The 16,937-nt window shown below is 32.0% G+C and overlaps 1 protein-coding gene across 4 annotated transcripts in view; it reads right to left on the bottom strand.

Moving 5' to 3' along the window:
• Positions 1-6,426: 6,426 nt before the first annotated feature.
• Positions 6,427-16,937, bottom strand: part of LOC106462138 (protein NDRG3-like) — a 51,835-nt gene continuing 41,324 nt past the window's right edge. For 3 of the 4 annotated variants that reach the window (XM_022389291.1, XM_022389292.1, XM_013922030.2), the window contains 4 exons: positions 14,432-14,531; positions 13,784-13,868; positions 9,408-9,455; positions 6,427-8,587 (listed from right to left, as the gene is read on the bottom strand). In XM_022389291.1, coding sequence (XP_022244999.1) covers positions 8,433-8,587; positions 9,408-9,455; positions 13,784-13,868; positions 14,432-14,531 — 388 coding nt within the window. In that variant the 3' untranslated portion in view covers positions 6,427-8,432. The remainder of the gene's footprint in view (positions 8,588-9,407; positions 9,456-13,783; positions 13,869-14,431; positions 14,532-16,937) is intronic. The other variant, XM_013922032.2, reaches the window with a different exon arrangement.

Genomic DNA, 16,937 nt, shown 5'->3' with positions numbered 1-16,937 from the left:
TACAAAAGACCAGGACAACGCCACTTTACCCACAATCTGATGGGATGGTAGAAAATTACAATTGGACACTGGGACAGGAATTGGCAAAGTTTTGTAACAGCTACCAAGATGACTGGGATGTCTTACTCCCTCCACTGTTTATGGCCTATAGAACAGCAGGGCATGAAGCCACTGGATACACTCCAACAAAGTTTATGTTTGGTCGGGAACTTCGGTTGCCAGTGGATCTGATAACAGGATGCCTGCCTTACGAAGAGTTGCCTGAAAATGTGTCAGAGTTCGTGAAGGTGTTATCGGAAAGGATGGATGATATTCACCATCAAGTGCATTCAAACTTGAAAACGTCTGCTGATTCCACGAAGCTATGTTATGATAAGAGATCTACTGAAGTCAGCTTTGTACCAGGTGACAATGTGTGGTTGTATAATCCCAGGAAGACCAAAGGGAAGTCTCTTAAGTTGTCTTCTCCATGGGAAGGCCCATATGACATAATGGATCGTCTCTCAGAAGTGACTTTCCGAATAAAATGTGGTCGGCGAGGTAAACCAAAGGTGGCGCATGCCAACAGCCTTTGGATTTATCATGGTCCAGAACATTTCAGTTGGAATGAAGCAAACAATGGAACAAATGACGCTGCTGAAGACGTGTCACCTGAAAAAGCCATTGTCGAAGAAGAAACTCTCTCTACCCGGTTTTGAGAAGGGAAACAGTGAAGCCCTTAATGAAGTTACTACCACTGATGTTACTATTGCCGATAATAAGACATTTCCTGATGGAGCAGATGAACCCCACGTGAAGCAGAAGCCAATGAGACAGAGACCAAGACGAAAGAAGATACAGCCCGTAAAATTAAGAGCCTTTGTTGAATTTTAATTTTGTTTGTAAATTCTGTAAATTTAATTAAGTTATTGTTAATTATCTATTGGTTTAATGTAAGTGTCTTGTTTGGGACGAACAATACTAAGGACGGGCAGTGTTACGACGGCGGAAGTCACGTGACCTTGGTAACACGTCATGATTTTCTAGATGGATCATCACTTTTCCTGGCAACTCTTGTCTTTTCCAGGCGCCCTCTATTTTTGTATATAAGCCCGGTAAATAAAGCGGAGATATAATTGCAGATAGACAGATAATTGAGTCAAGCGAGCGAGCGGTAGTTACCATAAGTAAGGTGCGTGAATCATTGTGAATTATAGCATGTGTTTAAGTTAAAGTGACTGTGGAAATTCTGTGTTTTGCAAAGTTGTATTGAGAAAGAATAAACTAGTTTTATTTAAGAAAGGACTTGTATCGCTGAAGTTCCTCGGGAAGAATTTATACCGGAAATTAACAAACGACCAAAGACGTAACTCTTCTTTATTGTACATTCAACGTATTTACCTTAGAAACATTTAGAAATTACCACTACCATCTTATATACTTTTAACTAATGACTATTTTACACGAAATTTGTCGATTTTGGAAACAACTTTTGAAACTAAGAAAATGAGGCCAACTTTTATTCCTATGTATTCGATCTCATTATATCATGCACTCCGCAATAAGCCATCACTTGACCCACTTAGTACACACATTGTTTAGGTGAATGGCAACAAGTTAGACATGTGCAGAGCCACATCATTGATTTCATCTTGGCAATGTCGCACACTGAAAGTGAAAGAGGTAGTTGTTTTTGAATTAGGCATGGATTGTGTTACCTTAGAGACCTACTACATAAATCGTTAGTCAGTTGTTTTTGTGCAACAGGCGAACTGCAGATCTGCAAGAAACCCATCCAGTGCCTACCAAACTGGATGCAAGAACAATGGATTGTAAACATTAAAAAGGCTGTGGTAATTCTCCTAATGTGCAAGTGGTATTCCACAGTATACCGTGGATGCAATCTAATATATTTGTATTTGCTACATCAGTGATACAATTAATGCATGAAATAGTTTGTTTGATTTTCTGAAAACAGATTGCATTAGCTCAGTGATCTGTGCCATTTTGATGATTTTCAGTGCTAGACTGTAACAACAGCCAACCAGATTTGAGCTAGAATGGTCATTAGGACAATAACAGAGAAACAAGTAATGCAAAGTAGATGTTTTGCTGGTGTTACAAACTGGACATAGAGACATGCTAAAGGAGTTTGCCAGCTTGTTTGTGGAACCAAATAACACACATTGGGTTGAACATCAATGACATGTATCACATAAACAAAGGTGATGCATATCTGACAAAATAATCGTTATATAGGCTTCCTTGGAGCAGCGGGGATGTAGCCAATGTTGGGTTAATGTTAAAAGATGGGACAATAAAACTGTCAGTGTGTGCTTGGTCATCTCCAGTTGTAGCTGTCAAAAAGAAAGAAGAAACGCCAAGGTATTGTAACAGCTCCATATAGTTGAATGTGGTAATGTATGATCACATCTTTCCTATACCATGCATGGATGAATATATTGGTGCATTGAAGTGTACCTGTTCAACTGTACAACAAACGCAGATGACCTAAGATTGCTGTAAGCACTTAAGGAGGACTGTTTGAATCCCAATCATGCCACTTGGTCTGGATAGTGCTCATACAACATTTGAATGCTTGATTAAACTGAAAAAGACTACAATGGGAGAGATGTGAATGACATACCATCTATTGTAGTTTCAAGCCACAACTGGGAACATGGAAATGGAATTCAGTGCTTCAAGGACCCAGGCTTCTACTTAAAGCCAAGAAAGTATGCGCTTACATGCGTAGACGTACAGTTTCTCAGTCATATCATCAACAGAGATGGAATTTCCAGTGTTTCTTTGAAGATTCCATTAGTCAAGGACTGTCACCTACAATCTAAGAAATGAAATGCTTGCAGCTTTACTGGTTTTGTTTCATGTTATCAAAGACAGCCACACCACTGCCTGCACTTTTTTAAGGTTGATATATGCTTCATATAGATACAAGAATGTGAAGACATGTTCCAGTCTGGGAAGTCCACCTAGTTGAAATACCAGTACTTGTCAAGTTTGTCCATTTATTTTAAGTTGTGATACCAGTAATGGTGGAATTAACACTTTTGTCACAATTGTAAGACAGGGAGGATTACATGATCATGTATGTCAGTTGCTGAATGCTCCTGGATGCCAATGAATGAGCTGCTTGCAGTTATAGTATTTGTTAATCATTACTGCCGCTACTTGTTTGATAGTGTTTTCCATTTGAGCAGTCCATGCATCACTGTATTGACTAACTTAAAAAATCTAGAAGGTATGATTGAATGTTACATACCCAATCTGTGAATGGGCAACTCTGTTGTACAAGACCAACTGATTTGTCAGCATGAACACACTGATAGATTATCTCACTAACCAATGAAATATTACCTATTTATTAAATACTCAAATTTTCCACGCCATGCAGAGGTTTAAGCCATAAGCAGTTACGTGAAACAATACGAGAAATAACAATGCTGCATTTAGGTGGATGAGATAAATGACCAATCAAGAGTTTTGGGAAAATCATCTGAATCACCCAGGCATAGCTTGGGTGTTACTTGCTGTACAGCAAGACAGTGTTCACTTATCACACATTTGCTAATATTGTACTGATTTGCACTGTATCTGCCACTTGTATAGTCAATTATGAATACAGGTTGGCATGTTGTACTGTCATTATGAATGATAAGGTGTAGTACCCAGAGCTCTAAGCCAGGAAATGGCTTGAGCTTTGCAAAATGCAAGGACTGGAGGGAAGCGTCACTCACTGTTACAAGTGTGCCAAAGTGGGTTTTCTGCAGCATTCATATTAAGATGTTTCAATAAACTGTCCATGCTCAGTAAAACATGGATAGTGGTAGAATACCCTTTGAAAAGAATCACCCTGGATATAACTGGTCCTCAGCAAAATGTAATAATTTCTATTGGTTGTTATCAGTTACTTCACCAAATGGACTAAACAATTGCACTTCACTATATCATCCTCAACCTTATGGTTTGGCTAACTGTGTAATACGGATTGTTAAGTATATACTTGTTCAGTTTGCTAACCCTGACTGAAATGAGCACCAGTCACAGAGAATGGTGGCATACTATGTCACATAACTGAGCAACAGTCGAATGGTTGTTCTCCAAACCTCTATACTTTTGGATGAGAGGTGCAACTCTCTGTGCATCTGATGTACGGCTATTGGCATAAGAACATTTTGCTGAGGGAAGGCAAACTTTCATGAACCTGAAATTGTCAGATATCACACACGAAAGCTATTGTCACTAATTAGTGGCATTACACTTTTTTTTTCAAAATTTTGACAAATGAAAATTTAGAATCTCTTAAATGGAAATTTTGTTTTGGTCCCCATAGAAATTCCTCTACATTAGAATGACCACTGTCATTTCCACCCTTTACACAAGTCTAAGGTGAGCAATCACTCCTCTTGCTTTCCTTAGTTCCTTTGCAATGTATATGGCCCTCCACTTAGTGCAGAAGTACTGGTATAGTCCACTGGCTACATTCTGCAACAGCCAAAGCACAAATTAATGCAGCAGCAAATAGGTAAAGTGGGCCATATGTCAAAATAATTAAAAAGATATGCAGTATGATATAATTATATTCTGCCTGAAATGGTCTGTTTTGTTCAACAGCTCAGTTATGGTAATTATAAGTCACAGTGGTTTTACGATGCAAATCAAACACACCAAGCTGAAGCTACATCACTAACGAACTACAGAACTGGTTAATCTAGAAATCAGAGGTAGATACGTAGAATGATTCTAAAGACCAGTCTACTGTATTATATAATCTTGTCTTAGCTCACGAAAAAGAATACAACGGTACTACATATCCGGCTGTGTTTGTAAACATTCAAAATAGGATGAAGATATACAAGTGAAAGCACAGTCGCTCTGCCCCGATGATTGGTCAAGATACCAATGACAGCCTCTTGATCATTATGGCTTAGATTAACCGCTTGAGAAACAATTAGGACGATCAATTAGTTTAAAAATCAACAAGTGAAAGGAGATGTTGTACTATGCTTTCAGAGCTTTCAAATTGTGCTTTATGACAGGATGTACGTGTAGTAAGTTATGTGATAGCCACTTGACTTTTTCTTTCAGGGCTATCACACAATATTTTATAGCAAGATGTTTTGAGATATCAGTTTGATTTATCTAATTGAAGTGGAATTTTTGAAAAGCAGACTACACCAAACTTACCAGATACAAATACAGGACAGTTGAGGATTTATATGGAAATCCTAGGAAAAGTTAGTTGTAATCGGGTGTTAATGATAACTTAGGATTCTGATTAATAGGTTGAGAAGACTTTTGCAGTCCTTGCTTTCCAAGCACTGAGCTAAAGTTTTGTAACAAATATTGGCAGACATTTACTTGTAGAACCTTCTTCGGTAAAGTTGCAGATAAGCCGTCACAATATTTTGTTGTAGCACTCTGAGATAAACGTGGTGGTCTGATTGGTATATACCAATCTTTCTAATGGACAATCAGGACTTGTTAATGAGAACATTCTGGACTGCCTGTCAACTTATTGCATTTATGAGAATACTATGGTAAACTGCCTTTTTTTGTTCTCAACTCCAGTAGCAACATAATACTCACACAAATTAGAAACTGGCCAGCATATCTGGTAACATTACAGATGTTATTGTGAAAAAAGATTATGTTTGTTCACTGATGTTCTCCTTTGTTGCCCATGCTCAACAATCCTAAACCTCTTGTTTTTGCAGAAACTTCGGCTTTTCTGTTGGTCAAAGTGTACTTGAATACCACATTAATAACTGATTATGCAATTATACATATCGACTTAAAATGCAAAATAAATAAAAATGTACATGTTCATTGTAAGTATTCTCCATTGCACAAACTTATTTATTCTAATTTCCATTACACTTGCCAAAGGTTGGCTTACAATATACACATTATTAATTAGTAATTATTGTTTCAATATCAATTGCACCCTCCAAAATAATCACTAGTTACAATAGAATTTTCATGCACATATTTTAAATATACACATGAATTGTCAGAGGCTAGTGTTTTGAATTTTGCACAAAGCTACATGAGGGCTATCTGCACTAGTCATCCCTAATTTAGCAGTGAAAGACTAAAGGGAAGGCAGCTAGTCATCACCACCCACCTCCAACTCTTGGGCTACTCTTTTACCAACGAAAAGTGGGATTGACTGTCACATTATAATACCCCCACGGATAAAAGGATGAGCATGTTTGGTGGGATGGGGTTTCGAACTTGCGACCCTCAGGTTGCGAATCAAGCGCCCTAATCACTTGGCCATGCCGGATCAAATTCCTATGTCCCTGACCAGTTGCATTATATGATCAAGGTCTGCTTTACAGTATGTTAAAGTTCTATATGTAATTAAAAAAAAATCGTTTACATTTTGCAAATGTCAAAGTTAATGAACTGAGGTACATACACATATGAAGTCATATGGTTCACTCTGAACTTTTATTCTTCATTAAATTAGTAAACAGGACATCTAAATATTTCATCTACTTGTGCTACAGGATGTCAAACTTTTTTTTTACACACAGTGTTACACAAAAATTACGCAGGAAGAGAGGGAAGAGGTGATGGGGTAAGACTGGATTTACTCCATGGTAAGTTTTAGTTACAAAAAATTTCATAAAAGACAAATATTTTAAGGGAATAACAATTTTAGGTTTTAACCTCATTTTCGATTCGTACAAATATGAATGTTAATAATCATAAATGTTAAACATAAAACAAAGTTGTATAATATATATTAAAATTAAGAATATACTACATGAATAAGTATTTCAATTATTTCATTAATAATCTTTAAAACCAAATTTTCTTTTAAAACATCAAAATACACAACAGATACCTGTAATTTTAAGTAACGATCACACACAACATGGAAAAAATTATTCAAATTGTCCATAATATACAAAATACCCATAAATACATATAAAATTGAACAATAATACATTGTTTTTTAAAATAAACAATCCAACGTTATCAAATTTCCACTTCTGTATTGTAGAGAGATACGTTTGGAAATATTTCCAAATTTACGCATAAAAATGCTTTTTGCGGCTTGTGTTCAAAATACCCTACCACCATAAAAGAAAATAAAATGTCATTCTTCTTAACTATTTCATGAAAACCATACATATAGTACTAATCTCTCAGATTTAAGAATTTCACACTAATATCTACATCTGCTAGTGACATGCATCCATAACTTCTTTAATTACATAAGTCATCATTCAACTGCAGAACAGATTTATGTAGAAATCTGTTATTGGCTAGGACTTTTTGTTTTCTTATTCTTAAAAGCAGTAGCCTGTATCAATGTGGGAATACACTATGTGAAAAAACTCCTATCAATCTGGTCTTACATAATGCTTTACAAGGGTTAAGTCTCTTACACAGCTTAACATGAATTTAATCTTGAAACTGTCCAATTTATTCAGTCAAAAGAACAGTTGTGAACTAGTGTCAACCACTTAACACTAGAGATTATTAACATAATAAGGATGATTGTAAATTTATTTTCTGCTATTGGAGGTTGAAATAACTTGGCTAGAAAGTTTTTATAAAAATATATAGAAAATTTATTTAATTATAACTTTCATAACAAGCAAACTTATGGCACTCAAATAAGGCATGGAAAAAATACACAATTCTTTCATTATGTGATTTATAATTCATGCAAATAGTGTCCTATTTATAAAACACGTGAAAAACATTCTTGTGCCAGGTTTCATAATGTTCTTTATCCATTCTTTTAGTTATCATGTGGAGAAATTGATACAAAACTGTGACTATTACTAAAGGTAAAAATTCATTTTTTGGTTGTTTGTTTAGCTTTAAATATTCTTTATTAAGAAACCAATACAAAGAACATTTAACAAAACAGAAAGTTTTTACTCTGCAGAAGATATTTCAGCATTTATGTCTTAATCTGGATGATTGTAGAGAAAAACATCCACAAAACAAATATTTGAATTAACACCATTACCTCCTCCTCTCACACATAACAATTACTGCTTTTTAATCTTACAATGTTATCTAACATTCTCATTAAACAAAAAGCATTTGTAAGTATTAGGTTCAAAGAAACAAGACAATTTCTTTTTTTGCATAATATGAACAAGTGATAGTAACACTCACATGCAGTAATTAGGGGAAAAAACTATAGATTTAAGATGATGGTAATTGTCTGTTAATAAGAAACCAACCTAGCAGAGTCACTGTGCTAAGGCACTAAAGTACCATCGTACTCCTTTTTAAAGGCTACCTACAGGTAAGAATGGAAAGTCTTCTTGTAACAAAGATTTATTTAAGTGCTTTGAGAAGTGCAAGGAACTATCCTACCCTAAAGCGGTTTGTGAAAAGCCTCAGCTCTCAATTTTACTGACTAAAGAGTTAATAATGTTGTTCAGTGTTAGATCCTATGCTCAGCAGGTCACAGTGTGTTGGTCAATCGGATTCTCCACAATGTGAACTTCATGACGAAAGTCTGAATCCACATCAGTTCTTTGTCTACATACAGCCTCTACATCAACAGATCGCTGCTGGGGCAAACTAAATTTCCTCACTGACAGAGTAGAAGCTACATGGAATACACACACAGTTCAATAACCTTGTAACCATAGAAAACTCATTCAAATGAATATTATATCTACATGGCATACATATTTTTGTCAAATCTATGTAAAAATTTCTAAACAAGTTTATAACTATTCGTTTATTCAGTTTACTTTAGACTTGTGTTGATTAAAACAGTTACTATAATCTGCAAGTTTCAAGTTCATGATGGCTTGATTAATTCATTAATTCTACAGCAGTTTGGATAATAATATCTTTTACATGCTTATGACCTCAAGATATATTTAACATTATTTATTAAGAAAGTTATATTAGTATCACTTCTACAAAGTTGATAATATCTTAGTATCTCAAACTGTTGGTGCTGTTCATCAAACTGCTTTTTATGCCATCTATTAAAAACTATAATTTTTAATCAGTAATCACAAATGAAGAGTCAAGATATCTGAAATCAGTGTTAAAACATCAAAAGCTCTAAAATTTACAAAACATTGTTTAGGATTAGTATACCTTTTCATCCTTTCAATGTTACTCCACATATGAACAACAACATAACACTACCAGGCAAAAGCATATGTTTTTCATGCAAGTCTAAAAGCCAAGATTTTAAAAGCTCATAACTACAATAATATTGTCCTAAATTTCAGTCCTAAAGTGAATAGATTAACTAAAGAGTTCTAAAGAAATACACTACGAATATCTATTAATCTAGCTGTAGAAATACTATCTATGAAAAAAAAAAAGGTGAAACAGGTGAGGGTTCAAAGGAATCATGCACAAGTGTGTGGGTTTGGTGAATGGAGCTAGTATACGACCTGCATTACCTTCCCAAGATGAAGAACTTGACAACCTGAGCTCAGACTGGTTCAGTGCTTGTAAAAAAATGGCATTCAACGTTAGTACTTACACACTTTGCTGAACTATTTGTAACGTCATAAAAAATCTGAACAATGCAAACTACTCGCATTTTGTAAGTTTTCAAGAGAGCTCAACGTACAAGTCACACTACTTGTCTAAGATTACTTAAAGGTTGATAGTAGTTCTATACTTGTTTATTAAACAAAATATAATCAATATTTCAAAAAGTCTATATTTATACATACATTCACTTTTTTACAAGTGTTATTCTCAACCTCAGAGAAATATCTCATAATGCTGGTTTGTAAATTCACAGTACTGTTTATTAAGAGTGATCTGTTCATAATACTTTCATTAGTCATCTAATTTCTTATCTACTTCTATATTTATAAATTTTAATGGTGTGAAGCAAAACACACCAAGATTCTTATACTACATACAAATATCATTTTAGATACACTTTTAGTTGCCATAGTCCAGCTCAGATGCAGTCCTGGTATTGAATAACATACCTTCTTGGCAACATCTTGTGGCAGATGAAATGCATAAAATGCTATTCTAAACTTATATTTTCTATATCCTTAATGAATTACTTAAGAAGAATTTAATGAAAAAAATAAAACACTGAAATTCAAAAATGATTTTATCACATTTATTAAGTATAAAAAGGTATCTTATATAATTATGCTGAAATACGATGCACACATACTTTAATAGAAGTTAATTTTTCAGATTTTGTTGAATAAATAAAATACTAATTTCATTTATATAAAACTAAAATCATACAGTTATAGGTTGTGAAGTATTGTTACTTCAACATATTCTTACAAGTTAAAGAATGTTTTGAAGAATACAGTGACAATGAATTCCTAATGATTAAGAGAAAGTAAAATATATTGAACTTTTTGACAATTTGTACTTGTTTTATAAATTTCATATGTACTTTCAACTAAAATGAAACAGTTAAGCCAAACACAACCATTTGAAATTCATATCAAATTTATTTAAAAAAATTGTTACAGAAACACAACATTTACATCATGAACTAACTCAATAGATACTTTCATTAGATTTAAATAACAACAACTATACTATTAATTCATGCAACTAAAGACTAGTAAAACATGGAATGTAAGCAAGAAAATAGTCTTTAATTAAAGTAACAGTTTTTGTAAGAAATGGTGTACAACTAAATTGATTTATCTACAGGTCTGAGATATGAAGCCTTCCTTCTCAAAATGGGGAAAAGTTTAATGCACAAATTTTGAAAATTCGAGAAAATATTTATTGTGGTTGGGATTCACCCATTTCCTCAAATCATTGCAACAATATTGTTATTTAATACTTACATATTTTTCAATTTTTTAATATTAAAATGAGTAAATAAAATGATTTATTCTACTTCTACAATACATAATACCTCAAGAACATACTTTCTCAGTCATATTTCCAACAAAGACATTAAGTTATTTGGAACCGATTTAATTTATATAAATTAAAATTTCACTTTATGCAGCAATGTACAAGTAGCAGTTTTACTTAACAATTATATTTAATTAATGGTAAGCAAAATGTAAACCACTGTTGCTATAAGACTTACTTTCTAGTAATGCTTTGAACATCAAAGAAAAAAACAATACTAACTGATTACTACTGCAAATAATAATTACTGTAAATATGATTGAAACATGATCTTACAACTAGTAGTATATAGTTGTATATTTGAGTTTTCCAGATTTGAAATATCACTTAGGTTCAGTCCTAGTAAAACTTCAAGATTATAAAATGTAATATAAATCTCAGACACACTTTTATCAATTGGGAAAGTTAACTACTGTTTGGGTTTTTAACGGATGAGATAGATTTTGCTCCAAGTTACACATAAAAGCCCACGATATCTCTGGAGCCCAACATTCAGACATCTGTAGACACAATAACATACTATATTATACAGATAAAGACCTACATAATAGTCTTTTAACTATAAAAAGATATTTAAAACTGATTCCAGATTTTCAGTGTTTAACAGTATATAACCCAAAGGTACAGTTTCTCCTGCTTGTTTCTCAACTTGTGTTCAACTTTCAACACTTAAACAAATATTTTTATTAGTTAGCATAATTAAAGAAAATTTCAAGAGTATGGATGACTGTAGAAACTATGATTAGCATTTAGTTGGGCAAAAAATAAGTTCCTTAGGGAAATATATTTTTGGGAAATTCCTAGATTTGAGGAATGGGATGAATACAATATCATAGATTAATCATTAAACTGGCTAAATAGTGCATCCATTATCATGCTTTGAACAAAAATAGAATATACCTATAGCAAGCAATAATGTTCTTGTTGTGACTGAAGAATAAGAATTATTTCCTCTACTAAAAATAAACCATCAAGTTTTTAATGAAACTTTACTGCTGATATATTCAAGAAAAGGATTTTTGTAGTTTACAATTTATAATACTTGAGTAAGAATTGAATTCAGTACCAAAACACAATTTTCTATTTCTCATTTATATATAAACAATGATATAAGAAAAATTAATTACATCAGCACTTACAAAATTACAACAATGATATTTTTTTAGAAAGCTTTTCCAGATTGATAGTTTACATGTTACAAAAACTATTAATTTTCACTTGCCTTTTTACAAATTTTCAGAAGTGTTATGATAGTCTGACTTTAGTTAACCACAAAATGTCAAAGGGTAAAAAATGTTAAATAATTTAAGAAATTATTCAGGGTTTCAGGTGTAAAGCTTTAATAAACAGTACAAAAACTTCAATAAATGTATTAGGAAAAAAAAAAGAGAGAAAGAAATAGTGCAATTTTATTTTATTTGCCAGGAGTGCAAAATTAAGCTGGAATAAAACCTGAATTTTTATTGATGCTGTTAATTTTTTATTATAACATAAAATACCAGCACAGGAAACAGTTCAAACATGATGTTTATATGTATCAGTGAGTGATGCAGTTTAACTTAATATATATATAGCTACCAGTGTATGATGTGTGTGATGCATTACAACCACAGTGAGAATATTACTAATGAATGTTAGAGTTCAAACATTATATTAATTAAAAAATTATATTTATCTAGGCCTATAACACAGTGGCCTGAAACCACTATCACAAATAAACCAGACAATAGCTATTGCAGTTATGTCAGTGGTTAAACATAGACAGATAAAGGCAAAGATGCTTTTTCATTCATCATAGCATTTAAAATTATCAGTACATATTGCAGTTCAATAAATAACATTGTTACAGAATGGATGTGTAAGAACTTTCAACCATAATTGATTCACATTTTGATTAAAAGGTTAGAGAAAAACAACTGTATATACTAACCCTGATGAAGCTGCAAAGGTGAAACACTGGTTCAAATAAAAAGTTATTTTACAATTATCTGGAGTTTAAAGATCAATTTTCTCTAACCTCTTAATCAAAATGTGTAAATCCCTCCAGTGTGCACTCCACATTTTGAAAGACAACATAATTGATTCAACATTCAAAATTTTCTAGATTGATTTGAGTCATAAAAGGGAGGAAAAAAGAAAAGTTTGTCACCACAAAAGTATTTCAACTGAACTCAATACTTATATGAAAATGTATTAAATCAAGCTAGTATCAAACCACATTTTTTTCAACCCATTCTACAACTAAGAGACAAATTTTGCTCAATCTGTTACATAGTTTTGCTACCAAATAAATATATCATAAAATCCTTACACTCATTGAATTATTGATAATAACCATCACTAGCAAGAAATTTATGTAACAGGTACAAAATTTCACTAAAAACTGGAGACAAATATTAAAATTGAAACTTTTAGATTGACAGTGTTAAAAAACAACTCTCAAACTGTAAAAGTACTACAGAAAATAATGGAAAATGCAAATCAAAATGTTGAGTCTTTTTCACTTTATATAAGTATAATTTTTATTTATAAAAAGAATAATTTGATTTAACACATGCCTTTACTAATGCATATGAAGTAACAACAGTCCTGGGATATATATATATATAAAAACAAATGCAAAAGAAAGTATTATTGTTATTATTATATGTAGTAAACTAGTTCAAAATGCATATAGTTTCAAAAATCCCTTTCTTTTAATTAAATACATGTTGATTAACTTGTTTCTTGTTTTAGTAATATACATAATTCCATTTTATGTGGAAAGGTTCTTGGATAAATATAAATATCTACACTAGAGCTGCAATTCTTACTACGCCATGGCTTTCATTTTAAACTATATGATATTTCTGAAGGTTCTACTCTTAAAAAAGTGGAAATCTGACCACACATTCACATACAGGTCCCCATCAAATCTTACCAAATCCAAGACCTTGAAGGAAGAGCCTTAGAATCTCACTAACTTTTCCTGGTTGTTCTTCCAAAACCATTGCACAGTCAGAAAGCTAGAAAAAGATACCAAACACAGTAGCTACTACAATTTGGTCTTGATTGACTAGACTATACTTATACGAGTAATTAATTAATTCACAGATATTTTTCAGAAATTTTATTTCATTACTTAACTATAAAAATATTGATGTTTAATGGAAATTATTAAGTGAAATTGATAATTTATGTGAAAAGTTTTGAAACAAATAATCTGCAAATCTTTCTTTATAACTGAAAAAAACTACCCTAACAGTCACAAAATAAGTTATCAAAAACATTTTTTCAAGCATATATAAAGTTTACCCCATCAAGTTTAGAGAGGGAGAAATGACCAATAATACTTTATCTTTAGGGCTGAAAACCTTATGGTTTATAAAATAAATTCAAAAGAAAACTGAAGCAACTAATGTATAATCTTATAATTTACTTGACTAGCTGTGCTTTGAAGTCATTAATATCAACACTTATCAAGTAGATAATTAAGCAATAAAAAATAAGCTTCCAAATGGTTATTTATTACTTCAATAGTCTTAAGATATCCTTTCTGGAAAACATAAACTAGTGTAAATCTAAGTACCTTCATCCACGTAGAGTTAGATGGATCAAGTCTTGCATTCATATCAACAATATCATCCAAGTGGGGAGACATATCTCCAACCAACAACAATACCTGACATCTGTTAAAGTTGGAGAGTAAAGAATGAAATATTATTCACTTAAAAACAAAATTATGATTTTTAAAAATCTGTTTTTAATGTACATATGGTCAGAAAAGCACCATCTTTCTAACCTTCAAAAACAAATAAAATAAATCGAAATAATAGAACCAGTAGGCTTTTATTTAAACTTTACAGATATAAATCACTTATTCTGTACAACAAGAATATATAAAAACTAATTTCAGCTACTTCGATATTAACTCTCTTGCTACAGGCTTGGTCAAATCAACCGAGTTAGTGACGCCAAATTGACCTTTATAGTATCCATATTATAAATTCTAATATGTTTTGCGTAGCATCATGAAATTTCACAAGCTTTCAATAATCATTAAAAGTCATTTGTATCCAAAAAATCAGAATTTTATGAAGTATTTTCACCAAAAATTTCTCCATGAACATATGGAGTCAAAGTGTTGACTGCTCCAAGTGCAAAGTGATTTTTATGTTAACCCCATTGCCACAGTTCAAAGGCCATGTTATCTCATTTGTTGACTCTCATTCAAAATTAAATTCATAAAATACTAGTTGAAAACATGTCAATAATTTGGTATCAAATTGTATATTATAATTCAAATTTTAGTATTACACATTAGTTAAATTTTTAATTTAAAAGTAAATATTAAAGAAACACACCTAATTGCAACATTGGTTCAGATTAGATGTTTGTGATGTACAAATACAAAATCTATAGTTTCTTAGAAATTAGGAACTCAAATTACTGATATTAACAATCTAGAATATAAAATAAAAACCTCCTATCTTTTCTATTTGCTGGGATATTGCTACATTTAATGACTCAAACACAGTGGCCATGCCCACCTCTTTCCAGTTTTGGAAACACTTGCTTATGTACACCTAATTCTGTCTATGACATGTGAATAACCAATCGAAAGCTCAGAATGTTCCCTTGGTGGCTTTCTCAGCCTTTCTGAAATATTCAGACAGCAAAATCTTTGTTTTTATGCTAGATTTCAAGCAGTAAGCCAAGACTTTAGTGAGCTCAAGATTTCATATCTTTTTAAAACCCAAATACAGCTTAGTTACTAAGCTTGATAAATTATAGTAGAATTGTAATTTACAGGTTATAATTATAAGTTGTAATTATCTATATATAAAACCTAAAAACAATTATTGACTTTCACATCCTCCACATGCAAAATTTGAGAAGGCTTAGCAACTTATGGCAAGCAGCAAACGAGTACAAAGTTAATAACTAGAAGAGAAATGTTTGCTATACTTCTTTATATATACTGTTCTATGTTTGAAGAAAAATAAATGTAACAACTTATTTGTAAATAGTAATAACGTATATAATGTATCATAACTGAAATGTGACTGTATCGTACAAAATATTAGTCCACTAAAATATAGCCAAGACAGGTCACTTTGTAAAGGCCAGTTTTATATTCTTGGATACAGTAACATGAGTGTACGTGCGCAGCATCATTGTAACTTCTGTATTGTTAGCCAGGCACAACTGAAAGGTCAATGTAATAAAAATAATAAATATATATATAGATGTATAATTTTATCAGATTTAGGCTATTTAGAATAAACATTTGTGTTTTAATTTGTAGACATTCTAGAACAAAAAAGCATAACTTATATCTATTTCCTAATTTTTTTATGGTGATTATGAGGTCGGTCAAATCAACCAAACCTATACACAGATTCAATAGTGAAAATAACAGATAAAATATAAAGTTTTTTCTTGAAAAATGTTTGAAACTTATCTAGAAGTTATAAGGATTTCACATGTGAAATTTGAAAATTTTCTGACACATAAAAGTATCCATAATCTTAAAATGGAAATTACTTTGCAAGTTGGATAGTCAAGGTTCAAAAAGAAAAAAGGCACGAGAAAAAAATTACTTAAAAAATCTTAAACTTGTTTGTTTGAAGGTAAGCACAAAGCTATACAATGGGCTATCTATGTTCTGTCCACCACGGGTATCGAAACCTGGATTCTAATAAAACAATAAAAACCTTAATATTCTGCGTACGAAAGCCTCGTAATGTTTACTGATAATATGCAAAATTTCATAAAGATACAGTTACCAATATAAAAGTTACAGCAGGAAAACTATAGCAAACAAATAATGGTTGTGAGGTCAGTCCATGGGACCGAACCTGTGCTGAAAGAGTTAAGATTAAAAGTACTTTTCTTCATCTGAAAAAATTTCAAATTTCATTTGCTTAATCTCTAAAACCTCCTAAATATGTTTCAAACTTTTCTCTACCCTAACTCTATACAAGGTTGGTCAATTTGACTGACCTCATGACCACCAAATATATATATATATATATATATATACACACACTACTTTTACCCTTTTTTTTTTCTTTTTAGTAATTAGTATTTAC

This window comes from Limulus polyphemus, unplaced genomic scaffold (genome assembly GCF_000517525.1).
Source record: "Limulus polyphemus unplaced genomic scaffold, Limulus_polyphemus-2.1.2 Scaffold1101, whole genome shotgun sequence".
NCBI classification, from domain to species: domain Eukaryota; kingdom Metazoa; phylum Arthropoda; class Merostomata; order Xiphosura; family Limulidae; genus Limulus; species Limulus polyphemus.
The sequence above is the reverse complement of the archived record's forward strand: the minus strand, read 5'-3'. Positions and strand labels throughout refer to the sequence as shown.